The sequence below is a fragment of the Buteo buteo genome, chromosome 4 (assembly GCF_964188355.1).
Source record: "Buteo buteo chromosome 4, bButBut1.hap1.1, whole genome shotgun sequence".
Taxonomy (NCBI): domain Eukaryota; kingdom Metazoa; phylum Chordata; class Aves; order Accipitriformes; family Accipitridae; genus Buteo; species Buteo buteo.
Window position 1 is genome coordinate 65,511,749 of NC_134174.1, and position 12,934 is coordinate 65,524,682.

Consider the following 12,934-nt stretch of genomic DNA (forward strand, 5'->3'; position numbering starts at 1 on the left):
AAATTTCTTTGGAAAAATTTTCATTCCTGAAAGATAAGAACAATTATATTACATATTCAGTCAGAGAATATAGCTCAAGATACCTTTTCTCAGCAAGATGTTTACTTGAATTTAAAGATTGTACATTGAATTAACAGAGATAATGGATTTGAGTTATGACATGCATAAGTTTAAGCTATACAGTTTAAACACCTGCATTATCTTCATAAGTAGGAGTCTGAAGGAGCTAATGACAACTGGAAGTAAGGACTAGGTCTTAAGCAAACCCTTTTTTCCTTCACTGAGTTTCCAAGAATAACTCAAAGTCTAACTCAGCTTATATTCACTTGTTGCCAAATGCAAAAACATTTCTCAATGTGCAGTGACTTATGAAAAAATACCTTTTTGACCTAGGAAAAGGGACTTTTTTTTCCTGTCACTCCTAAGTTATCTATAAATGTGAATGTTGAAAATTGCAATTCAAATAAAACAAGTCAACCGCTTATAACGATTTCCCTTCTTAGCTTCTGGGTACAAGAGGTTATGATTCCTTTACAAATAATATGACTTCCAATTTTAATTCATGTTTCTCTTCCGAGTTAGACATGTGCAAGACAGAATAAACACTTGCTCACATTACCACTGTTCCAAAAGCCTTATTCTATAATGAGGAGAAAGATATTACTGCCTAAATGTATTCAAATGAAGAAAGAAATTTTAGTCTTCTGCCACGAGTCAGCTGGAGCAGCAGTAAAAATATACCTAATATCAAACCATTTCTGCTTAAATTCTTTTCCGTTCCCAGCAGGATGATCACAAACATTATTTTACCATAGAAACTTTGGGAGGGAAAAAAAGCGCGTTACTCATCACAGGTATTTATAGCAACCACTGCTAGAAGAGAAGAATTAAAACACACAGGCTGAAAGTAGAACTTCCAATAATTTTGTCTTTTGCTTGTGTTTTAATGGAGCTTTTCAAAAGGAACTAGTGAAACAAAGAACTGAAAAACCAAAAAGCAATACATCCCGCTTGTTTGCATACACATGCTTGCATTACTTGGTTAATCTTCATGTTTGGATTTCTCCAACCAGGAAAATGAGGAAGGGGAAGAAACATAATTTGACTAATTATTTCAGGTTTTAACCACTGCTAATTATTGTACAAGTGACAAATACTAATGACTTTCATCCCTGAAGGCAGAACGCCTCAATGAATATTATTTTAGGCTATGATTTTTCCTGATGATGTTAAATTACTACTGGTTGTGCCGCTACTGCAGTTGCGGGCTAGGTCTCCAATATACGGGGCATCGCTCCTGCGCTCAAGAGGTCCCGGCTTAATCACCACGTTCAGACAGGACTGGGAGCAAAATCAGGTTCCACAGTGCAAGGTCACAAGAGAAAGAGATCCTAGAAGGGTTTATCCAGTCCTGCTAAGCCTGTCTGTCTCTGGAATAAAGCATACACTGACTGATAATTTCATACACTTCAAATAATCTAAAGAGAAAAAGCCATAACCCTCAGAAGCCTTTGAAAAACTTCATTATTCTGCAAATTCCCTGTGAATTGAGGTAGTGCCAGTTACCTGGGGAGAACCCTATGCTTCTCAGCTGACTTCGCATCAGATGATGAGGTTGAGCAGAGAGTGGGGTTTGTCTTATTTCGGGGAGGAACGCACTGGTCACATGAAAATTGTGTGACGGCACCGCGGTGATACGCGGACCATGCCGCAAGGGCAGCAGCCCATAAAATTGCTCATTGCTGTACATTTCGCATAGTGCTCCGGTAAAACTTCGGTGGCACAGAGGCCTCTCGGAGCCTCTCTGACTTGGGCCGAGGGTTTTTCTTCATGTGCAGTCAGCATGAAAACACAGCTACTTAAATACCAGCGCCTTTTGCCTTTCCCCAGCATGCTGCAACCCACCCTTTTGAGCAGCAAGCAGAAATCACCAGGGACCTCATTACCCATCTGACACATCAGTCCCCTGTAGTACCTATTCTCGGTTATAAGCATAAATCTTCTAAATACTACCAAAATTCAGAAGTCTTAATGCAAAGTAAAATTAAGTGTTGGAACTCAAGTGACAGGGAAGACATCTACAAATTCTAAGTGGCTTTGAAACATTTTAAAGCGCTATTAATTTTAAGCTAATCCCAAAGGAAACAGTATCTAAAGAAAAATAAAAGCAAGCCATACATTTAACACTGCCAGTCACAGTGGTAACTCTACATAGTCAAGGGGTTGAGGGCATTACTCTATTGTATAAACTTTCAGTAAGGGTAAAAGCTTTTGATTTGAGGATAACTAGAAATCTTTATTAGAGATAAAGGTGTAGCAGAAAGCCAGGTGTTGTCGGGTTATTTGTGTAGGAGCCTCCCACGGTCCTGGGATCAGCTAAGTCCCTGCACAAGAAAAGAGCAAAAGTAGCTTTTGGGTGATAAGGAGAATCAATCCATGCAGAATTCGTACAGCTCAGGAAAACAACAAGGTGAAAATCTGAATCAAGCAGAAGCGTGGCATTGTGAAGCCTTTGTTCACAGGAAGAAAAGCCCCATCTTCTGAATGGGAAAGAGCAAAAACCCCATTTACCCCGGACAGAAGGTCCTTTCACCCGAGGCTCTGCGCAGCGCTCCAGGGAGGGCTTATTCCCACAAAAAAAAGCAAAAGAAACCACTGCCACAGAACGGGCAAGAAGCCGTACAGCCATAACCAGCAGGGCCCAGGCGTGGTTGGTACCCAGCAGGGGAAGGTGATGGGAGAAGCACCAGCTCCAAGGTCCTAGTTGATGGGACACCAAAAGAAACACACTTGGTCCAATCCAAGCCCAGGAGCTTTTGGGAAGGAAGAGCTGAGTGGTACCTCGCTTCTGCATGCTTCCCAGCAACAAAACTGTTCCCTTGGCTTCTGCTGGAGGGTCTGGATGACATTTAGGGGAAACATCATCCATAGGTAAGACTCTCGCACTTCTCTGTTTGTTTTAATGCAGTGTTACGGTGCTGACATGACACCGAACCAGATGGACTCCTAGTCTAAACCAGTATGGTTGTTCTTGTGTTTAAACAAATTGGACTTTAACACCAGCCTGAAAAATGAGGATCCACCACCAACAGAGAATTCAGAGGTTTGCCTCACAGTCTTTGGTCTTATGCCACTATATAAACAAAACTGTAATAAAATAATTAAACATTCCTATAGAACCCATCTGAATACCATCTGCACACCATTTTTGTATTCATGAGAGCTTTTTTTTTTCCTGACAAAGAATATGAAACAAAGAAGCAAAATCACTCCAATCTCAAAAGAAATTAATTATGAAGACTGCAGATGAGACCTCGCATTGCGCCCAACCTGCTGTACCTGCACACTGGCTTGGAAAGAAGGAGCCCGTTCCTGCCTCTGTGCTGGTCTCCGGCCACTCACCTCCAGCCAGCTCTGCTGTTCATGGGGTTGCATAGCAAAGTCATTTACTGAGCTTTCTGACCAACATCAATCCATTAAAAAATAAAAAAACAAACAAAAAACCCAAACAACAAAATAACTGGGAGGGGAACTGCCTCCCCCCCCCCCCCGAAACTCACAGAGCTTTTTGTAGAGAGGCACCAGAAGAAGCTGCAGCAAAGAGGGATGCTTCCACAGTGGGATTTTAACCAGGAGCGGTCCCTCCTCCCAGCAGCTGCCCACTATTACACTGCAGTGGGCACCATGTGAAATTGCACTGCTAATTAGACCTCATCCTTCCTAGTCCCAGTCTGTTCATTAACTAGCAAACCTCTTCAGCTGGAGAAAAAAAAATCTAATGGAGGGTCTAATAATAAAAGGTAACTAATAAATTAAATAATCTGTAGAGATTTTTCACTGTTGACTTGGTGCTAGTATCCTGTTTATGACTTTCAGTTGTAAGTGTTGCACTTTATTATACAAAAGTAACATTTTTACACTGGAAAAGACTGTAATTCAGAAAACAGCACTAAGGGGAAAACAGAAACACCAGAAATGGGAAAACAGAATTTGGTCCTGCAAAGCACCTAAGCACACCTTTAATATTAATTAAAGAAGCTAAACCAGATTGTATGCTAGTGACTTCTGAATTGAAGCATTTTTTGGTAGTCTAATCACTGCCTCTGAAAAGCTGCCTAAGGGCAAGAGCTTCACTTGAAACCACACTTCCAATTAACCATTGTCATTAACTACAGGCAAACAATAAAAAAAGCAACTTGCTGTGTGAGCTTCCTTCCAGGCTGATGATTAAGGGAGCTGGGACGATTTCCTGCAGTTCTGGGCTGCCTCCACCTTTGCTTGCTCATAGAGGTCTGGTTGGATTTGCACCCTCAGCACACTAAGTTTGGAGTTTTTTTCTAACTCCACCCCATGAATCTAAAGGTTATCCATCAACCTTAGTCACTTTTCTAATTCCAGTGTTTCCCCTTCATTTGAATTACATGAGCTGACAAAGTAGTCAGAACCGATAACCATCCATTGGTTCTCTTGATACAACAGTACAACCTTAAGCCATTCTCCCACTTAGGAGAAAAATTGATGTTACCTGAATATTAAGCCTTCCTCTGTGGGCCCCAAGGCCATACCGCTTTGCTGTAGAGGCATGGAGCTGGAAATCAGTAATTTTTAATGTCTCTAGACCAAGTGGAGGACAATCTACAAAACAAAAGGTTGATTAAAATTTAATTAAATACCCCAAAATAACAACACAAAACAAACAAGTATTCAAAGTTTCTGGATTTCAGTTGTGCCAAACTGGCTGGGGTCCTCAGCTGGTGTAAATGAGCACAGCACCGCTGAAGTCAATGAGAAATGGCAGCTCTCATAAAATCAATGAAGCAGTGCTGATTTACACCAGCTGAGGATCTGGCTTTTTGAGGGTCTCAGCTAGTTATTAGTGCTTGCTATATGCTTCAGTTTTTCATGGATATGCACAGTATTTCCTGTCAAGTGCTTTTCAGTACAAAATGCCAGTAAAATGGCCTTTTATTTTTCTCTCTTTTTGGCATTTTCTTTTTCATTTCTTGTTTTGATTTCCCCCGCCCTGTGCTCATTCCAAGCTACTGTATGAAGTTATGTTTCTAATTAAAATCTGTTCTGGAAACTTCAATCACAGTCCCTCACGTTGCACAATAGCATCTGTTACAGAGGGCTGGGAGGGCGGACGGCAGAGCTCTGCAGAGGTAATGACTAAACACAAAGAGGGCAATTTTGAAACAAGGGGCCGTGTCTCTAAGCTCCAAATTGTGCCTTGAAGAAAGAAAAGCAGATGCCATTACTTTAGCAGCTAGCCAGCAATGCAGCAAACTACAGCCTGGAGCTCTGGCTTTGGAAGATAAGATGTTGGAAAGAGTCTACTTCATGATTATCAGAAAAATATTCTGCTCTAAAATGATCCCAGCCACCACAGTATTTAAGTGCCTCACGATGCTTAGCGTATTTGTCCTCAAAATATCATGGTGGGGTGGGGAAGACCCACTCTCAGTTTCACAGGAGGTGAACAAAAGCACAGGGGAACAGTTTGGGAGCACCCAAATTGTACAACAGAGCACACTTTAGGGACCCTGAAGTCAGCGCCAGCTGGAATTGGAAGGTCTGTGTGAGGCAGAGGTGGAAAGAAGTGTCATCCTTATTATTTCGATCAGGTACTTGTAAGGTTAGACTCGGTTTTGCACTGCCGTGGCCATATTGCTTCTGGGTTTGGGTAGAGGACAGATATTTGCTGCAGTCGAGCATGGGATGTTTGCTGTGACTTGCACAAGGAGCTGGGACAGAGGCAGGAGCTGAGCACCGGTCATGGAGCCCAGACCCCATTCCCAATCCCCAGGCCACCCCTCCCGTCCCCAGAGCATCCCTCCTCCCGCCTCCCGACACCTGGGATGGCATCTCGCTTGTGCCACAGCTGCTGGAGATCCGTCAAAGAAAGAGCTCACTCTCATGCTCTATACCTGTCTCCCACTTACATATATATCTTTAATCACTCACCAAAATGTCACGAGGGGACGTACCCGAGTATCTCATCCTGGCCGTCTCTAACTTTCAGGCGTAGTTTTGCATTACTATGCACAAAATGGCAAAATGTTTGAGATTTCCTATGCTTCTCCTTAGCTCATAACAACCTGAAATCCCTCAGGAAAAATGTTACGTGCTGTCAATTCACGCTCATATTTCTTTGTTCATCCTTAGGAAAGTTCTCTCACAAATCCAGGGCCAAATGTCTCCATCAGAGGCAGTAAGGACAAATGCTAAATATTAAAATATTTTCTAAAGCACCAACAGTGATCTTAGTCTTACACAAGAGACAAAATGTAGACAGTTCCTCATTTCAAAGAGCTTTCAATCTAATTATCCTAAACAGAGAAGAGTCAGGATGTATATGGAAAGCGAGAGGAAGGAATAGCTCAGAGGATTTTTGTTTCATTGGCTGATTGTTTTAATTGCATTTCCTTATAGAGCGTTTCATCTTTCATCATACTCGGAATGGAAGAAGTCTCAGGCTCTGACAGATCTCTGCTGGGAGTAAATTATATAGCTGGGAACTGCCTGCCTTTCTTCAACAAGTTCAGTCCTCAAGACAGGTTTGGAAATCAATCTCACAGTGTAATCCTGCAAACTCTTTTGCACTTCGGTATATTTTGCTGTGTGAACAGTCTCGTCGTTCCCAGGCACTCCAAAGCTTCCCAGAAGTAGCCGTGCCAGGCCTGAGCTGAAAATAAAAGCAAGCTGCTTTTATATCCTCAGATGAGGCTGGCAGCTGCCTGGTAGACCTGGCTGAAGTTACCTGGAGTGACGTAGACCTGCCAGTGTATGTATGAGAAGTGGGTCTGGTTTTATTCGGACTGAAATGTTACCAATTTACTATAAAACTGCCATATTTTGGGGTTGCCTGTGGATTTCAGGGAGGGTTTCTTAGACGGCAAGATGGGTATTTACAGGCTGAAAAAATCCCCTGCATATATTTGTGTGTATTTCCTCTGTTTCTAGAGAAACTGAAGCCTAATAAGACTCAAAGATGTTCATATGGATCTCAAACATGCCTAACTGCTCTTTGTTTTTCAAGGATGAATTATTTGTATTGTCTGTGAACTCATCAGATTAACAAGCCATTATTACGAAATGCTCAATTTAACAGGAGTTTTCAGTGAAAGCAAGATGAGGCTCTAAGAGCAGGCAGAAGCTATCTGTGATATGCAGTACAGATACCTTTGATGAAAACTGGGCGATGCGTTGTTAGCAGTATGTTGTCCTTTCTCAGTATGCTCAAGCCTTACGGTATTTCAAGTGAAATCATTAGGATCTTTACCATCAATTCAATAGTATGCAGGAATTTATTTTTTACTGTTATTTATATAAATTAGTAGGAGAACAGCTAACTTGCTTTCTCTGGACATGAACTAGACTTTAAGCTGTGACTTCACTAATTTACCAAATCACGTATAGAATTTTTCTTTTAACTTGGTAAGAAAAATCAAGTCTTTTGCTCCAATACTTGACTGAAAATTAGTGAAAAGCGTTCCTTTCACAGTTGGTCCCTCTTTCTCCAGTGACCATCCCAAACCGGGAACAGAGCAGCAGGATTCTCCATAAAAGACCATTGACCTTTAGATGTTTCCATCTGTGCAGCTCTGCACGGTGGTGATATTCTTGGAGTCATCAAGCCTATTGTTTGCAGTAGCTTTGATGTATGGAATTTGTGCTGTTTTCCACAAGAGAAGACCTTTGATTTTGCTTTTAAATGAAATTATGTCTTCTATTTATAGCCATAATATTTGACTACTAACACTTTAGGAATATTAATTTTTTCCACATGCACATGAATTCCAGTGTCAATAAAGGGATGAAGAGAGGAGCATATTAGACCAAAACATCAGTCTGTAATGTACAGAGATGGTCGGGGCAAATTTTTCAGTATGGCCTCATCTGATTAACTCCAAGTTACTCATTATAATGCAATACAATCCACCTAAAGTTGCCAATTCACTACTGGAAAAAAAAAAAAATCCTGAGTCAGATCAGTGAATTTAATTTTAGCTAAATTATTTTGTTGGTGTATGTCCCCCCTGCTTCTTAAAGCTACTAGAGATAACCAGGACAACCTGTTTTTGAAGAACATACAGGAAAAGAAACTGATATATGGCATTCATAAAGACTGTACTTTTAAAGTATTTATTTAACTTTAAGAAATCTTCCATATAACAATGAAAATTGCTACACAATCAATATGACTGTCTTAATGATTTTGTATTCTCCATGCTAGTTTGAAAAACATTTGCAGAAGCTACAGAAATTGGGTAGCATGAATAATCAGAGCAGTTCATACCTTATAGATTCAACTGGAAATGACCTAGTTATCTGGTCATTCCTTTAACTGGTTGAAAAAGTAATCGTTATAAAATACAGGAAATTCAGCTATAGCTTCGAAAGACATTTAAAACCACCTACTATGTACATAACAACTTACTAACAAAATGCAGCTAGAGTATTTATGTTTTAGAACAACCAAAAAGCAAGCATTAAGCTTGCAGGTGCAGGGAAGAGGCCGAGTTACGGACATTTCCCTCTTCCTGGCCCATATCCAGCCATGATTTCATGTGCGATTTGCAATGTTGAACAGGTATTCACTTTAGAGACAAGCCATTAATAAGATGTCTGGATCAAATTAATTAATTCCAAGACCTAAAAAGAGATGGGGCTCGGATTCAGCCTTAATAACATTTGTATCTTGAACGGTGTTCTTGTGAGGTTTCCATTTCGAAATAGCTTTCCTATTAGCTATGTTAAATGGCTATATCTCAGTGTCCATTAGTTTCAATTATGCTTCTACTAGCCAGACAGATGATTGCACCCCAGCTAAGGGCAGCAAGGGAGTTCTGATACTCCGACACCGTTAGCAATCACCTGTCCCTTGAAGTCAGGAGGGGGAAACGCTTGAGAATTACTTCAGTCACAACCTCATCTCTTGAGATCTGAATTTACCAGTTATAATTCAGGGCTTGCCTATCCTGAGAGCACTACCTGAAAGAGCTCCTGAGCTCCCTTCTCCAGCCACCACCAACTCAACTTGCAATCTCACCGTGGCTCTGTGCAAGGATATTAGACCAAGTTTGAAAGCGATTTCAGCCTCATGATGGCTGTGCTCTACTGATGCAGCATCTTCCACTGAAAGTCTGGTCAAAAAAACCCACTTCTGCAGAGCCAGCTCGGTTGTCTTTACACCTGCAGTATAATTACAGCTGCTCTGCTGCAACATTAGCTATTCTTTATGATAAAACTGTATTAGCAGGCATTCTTAGAAACATATTAATTCCATGAGGAGAAGATATATGTATGAGCAGGGCAAGGAAAACACTTATGTTCATCTTTATTGTCTAAATTATTCATTTATTTTCTTCTGGTCTAAATAAAGATTGTCAGATAAGCACAGTTTGTCTTTATAGCTCTTGTATCTAATAAGGATGCATTTAGGAAATCATTCTGTACTGTTCTTTTGGAGGCACAGCAGACAAATGATTGTTTTATTTGAAGAATATTTTCCATCAATTTAGAAATATGTTCAGTTTTTCAAATGGAAAGCAAAAAAGAAGCATCGTGTTTCCTCTTCACTTATATTTTTAAGACCCATACCTATAATTCTTTTCAATTCCTGCAAGTCTGTGCTTGTCTAACTCCTCATGCACAGGGCTACTCAGATCTAGAAATGGAGAAATATCAGCCTTGTGCAGTCTGACGGTATCCTTGACATTTGGAGGCAGAATGTACTCTGACTATTTATTTTTTGTGATTCTACAGGTGTTTTCGCTCCAGGAGCTTTGTCATTTTTTAAATAGGTAAGAAACCCCTTGCACTTCGAACATATTGTTTGGGGAGAAAGGATGTTACGCTACAGAGATACAGAAGTTCAGAGAAGACAAGGGTGAGGTCGAGGCAGTGCTGATGGTGAGTTAACACAGAATTTTCTTTATGCAAAGAATGGGCTTAGTGCCAGGATTTTTGTTGCTGTTGGTATCTGTAGCTTTGCATTTGGGGCTTGAGCGTGCAGCACCAAAGCCAACAGAAGAACAACACTGTGATAAATTGGAAGACCTCATCACCCTTCCACTGTAACTGATTTCTTTAAGTCGTGCATTTTCCATCAAAACATACACTGCCAGTGTGATTTTCAGTAATGCAGCACATCCCCAAGTTATCACTGCATTCAGCAGCAGCAATGGATGCTGAAGTATGTTTAAAAATGCTGCTGGTTGGTTTAGAGGGTCAAAACCACGTTGCACATCTTGGCCTTGGTGTGGCCAGAGTTTGCCCAAGTTGGGGAATGACAGTGGCCAGTAGGCACCTACAGCGACAGAGATGATGTGTCACTGTTGGAAGGGAAGCAGGTATGGTGCCAGCACGATGTGCTCTAGGATGCTATTTCTATTTCTAGTAACAACCTATCACTCTAATTAATACCAGTTTCTTCCTTCTGTCTCCCCATTTGCCTATCAGACTTGGCTATAGACTTGTCCCTTCTCTAGACACATTGTTCTCTGGGGTCTCAACACACATCTTGCCAACACAGTATGGTCAGGTATCTCTTGGCAAAATCCCATGTAATAAGACAGACTTAGTTTTAGGTTTTGATTCCCTGTTTCTTTTTCCAGGGTAGATGCAGAATTTAGGCCTTGTTTAAGCGAAACACTTAAACATATAGTTAATCAAGAAGATGCAGATCTGTGAAGCTACTGATATAGGTAAGTTAAACACACAATTAAGCATATATTTTAGGGGATGAAGACTTTAACGCTTATTATACTAATCATACTATTCTTAGATCTTTATGGTCTTGGACAAAAATTCTTAATGAGGTCAATATAATAATTTTTACCCTAAGAGCTAGCTTTAGAGCTTTTCCTATGAAAAGTGTGCTTGATAATTCATCTTCCAACAGCAGAAGCTTTCAATGGAAACTCTGGCAGTCTAATTCCTGTGTCTCAAGTAATACTGAGGTCACAGGTATGCAAAGTATCTTAACACTGCACTGCACCTGAAAGGTGAAATAACAGTAAACCCACAGTTCTGCTGACCTGCTACTTGCTGAAAATATCTTTTGATTGCTTTTCTGCGATGGACAGCCTTTGTAGGGGCTGAATTAAACAGAACAAGGTTCTCCATTTTCTAAATGATTTGTTATATTTACAGTCTTAGGACATTTGTGGGGGGAACATGGTCTAGCTAAATTTTGCTGTTTTGACGATAGGATCGTGGAAGTGTGAAATTTCCGCAGATGTTCATGAGTCACACTCTATACTTGGTATGGCCCAGCTTATCCCTGGAAACACGTCCGTGGCTTGCAGTCTGAGCAGTTTTCTGAATTTGTTCAAGTCCAAAGTGTTGCTAGCAATAAAAACACTAGTTTCTTTTCTGGCCTGAATTCAGGCCACCAGCTCCCATGCACCTCAGATTAATTGAAGCAGTACAGGCAGATGAAGGTTCTTCAAGCACACACAGTCTGCTTTTATTTGCTTTTTCTTATAAACCCATTCCCAGGGCACTAAAAGAACAAAGCAATCAATGTGCACTTACAACAAATCCCCTATATAGAAGTTAAAATACTGAATTATAGTCCCAGATCAAATATCAAATAAAAGATTAAATAGATGCCAAAATTTTCTATCCTAAGACAACATTAATTGTTCTCTAATGTTGCATCAAAGCTGTATATTTTTCTAGGACAAGCAACAAATACTGCATGGGGATTTAGGACATCGGGGAGTTCTCTCAGAAGGAAAGGGCAATATTTCTCACAGCACTGCAACATACACTTATCCTTACGGTTGCTGTTGAAGATAAAAACAACAAAAAAAAGGCACAAAGACTTGAGCCCAGGTCTGTCAGAGCTCTGACCCAAAGCCTCCTTCAATGAGCAGCAGTATTTTCATGGGCTCTAGGTAAAGGCGAAGCCTGAGTGAGGCTCCCACCAATCTTACCCATCTCATATCTCAGAGCGGCTTCTGATGATCAGATACGCCTCTTCTCCGCAACCATCTTCTGCCTCTGTGTTTTGACAACCTCTTAGCCTGGCAGGGAGGAAGGTGCTTTTTAATCCTAGCTTGCTCGCTAGGCACCACTTTGTCTTCCAGGTAAACTCACTCTTTTCCCTGCCAGGAGCCCCAGTAGAAGATTTGCTGCAATGGTCCTTCAGGTGTCCCACACTGCCCATGCTTGAACCAGCTCTTTAGGAAAGGAGGTAGTTCCAGAGAGGTTGCAAATAGCTTCTGCTTGATGGCACAAGGCCAGTCCTGGACAGGGAAGGTGTCCACCGGAGCCAGAGGCAAGAATGAAAGCCCTGAGACAGTCCCAAGTCCCCCAAAGCTGCGTCCTTACTGTATCTGACACTGGTGACACATAGAGCCCTCCTGTGGTGCAAAGACACCGAACATTTCCACGCTTTCTTTACGCCACCTAAACACTCTGCGCCAGCTGGCAGGATTGGACCCACCAGTTACTTGAAAAATTGCAGGGTACAGACTCTATACAAGGGTAAAAGTGTCTCTTCTCCTGCTTCCAAGGTTGAGGGAAGATTCAGCAATTAAAGGCAAATAAAGAATAAATTAAGAATTATCTTGATCCTCTAGGTCAGGTCTGACATGAAACAAAATATTTCTGAGATTCAGAAAGTACACTTTTTTTCCCCCTTTCATTACTTTTCACATTTTTGCTCCCTCACAAACCCAGGTTGTGGCTGGTTCTAGATGCAACAAACCAGCACATTTCGCAGGAAGAGCTTCTGTTATTCCTGGCATAGCTGGAAGCAGGAATTTCCAGAAAGCCTGTTCTCTGGGAGTTTTCTGGCCAAGCTTTCAGACTCAAGAGACCAAACTAAACTCCAGATACCATACACATTGCCCGATCTGCCTACTGCTGCCATCGTACCGCCTGCCTAGGAGATGACGTGATTTATGACGTGGACAACGCA

At 41.2% G+C, this 12,934-nt stretch overlaps 1 protein-coding gene across 1 annotated transcript in view; it reads right to left on the reverse strand.

The window, feature by feature from the left end:
• CPXM2 (carboxypeptidase X, M14 family member 2) overlaps nucleotides 1-12,934 on the reverse strand; it is a 79,788-nt gene that overhangs the window by 49,380 nt on the left and 17,474 nt on the right. The window contains exon 2 of the mRNA XM_075026571.1: nucleotides 4,526-4,635. Coding sequence (XP_074882672.1) covers nucleotides 4,526-4,635 — 110 coding nt within the window. The remainder of the gene's footprint in view (nucleotides 1-4,525; nucleotides 4,636-12,934) is intronic.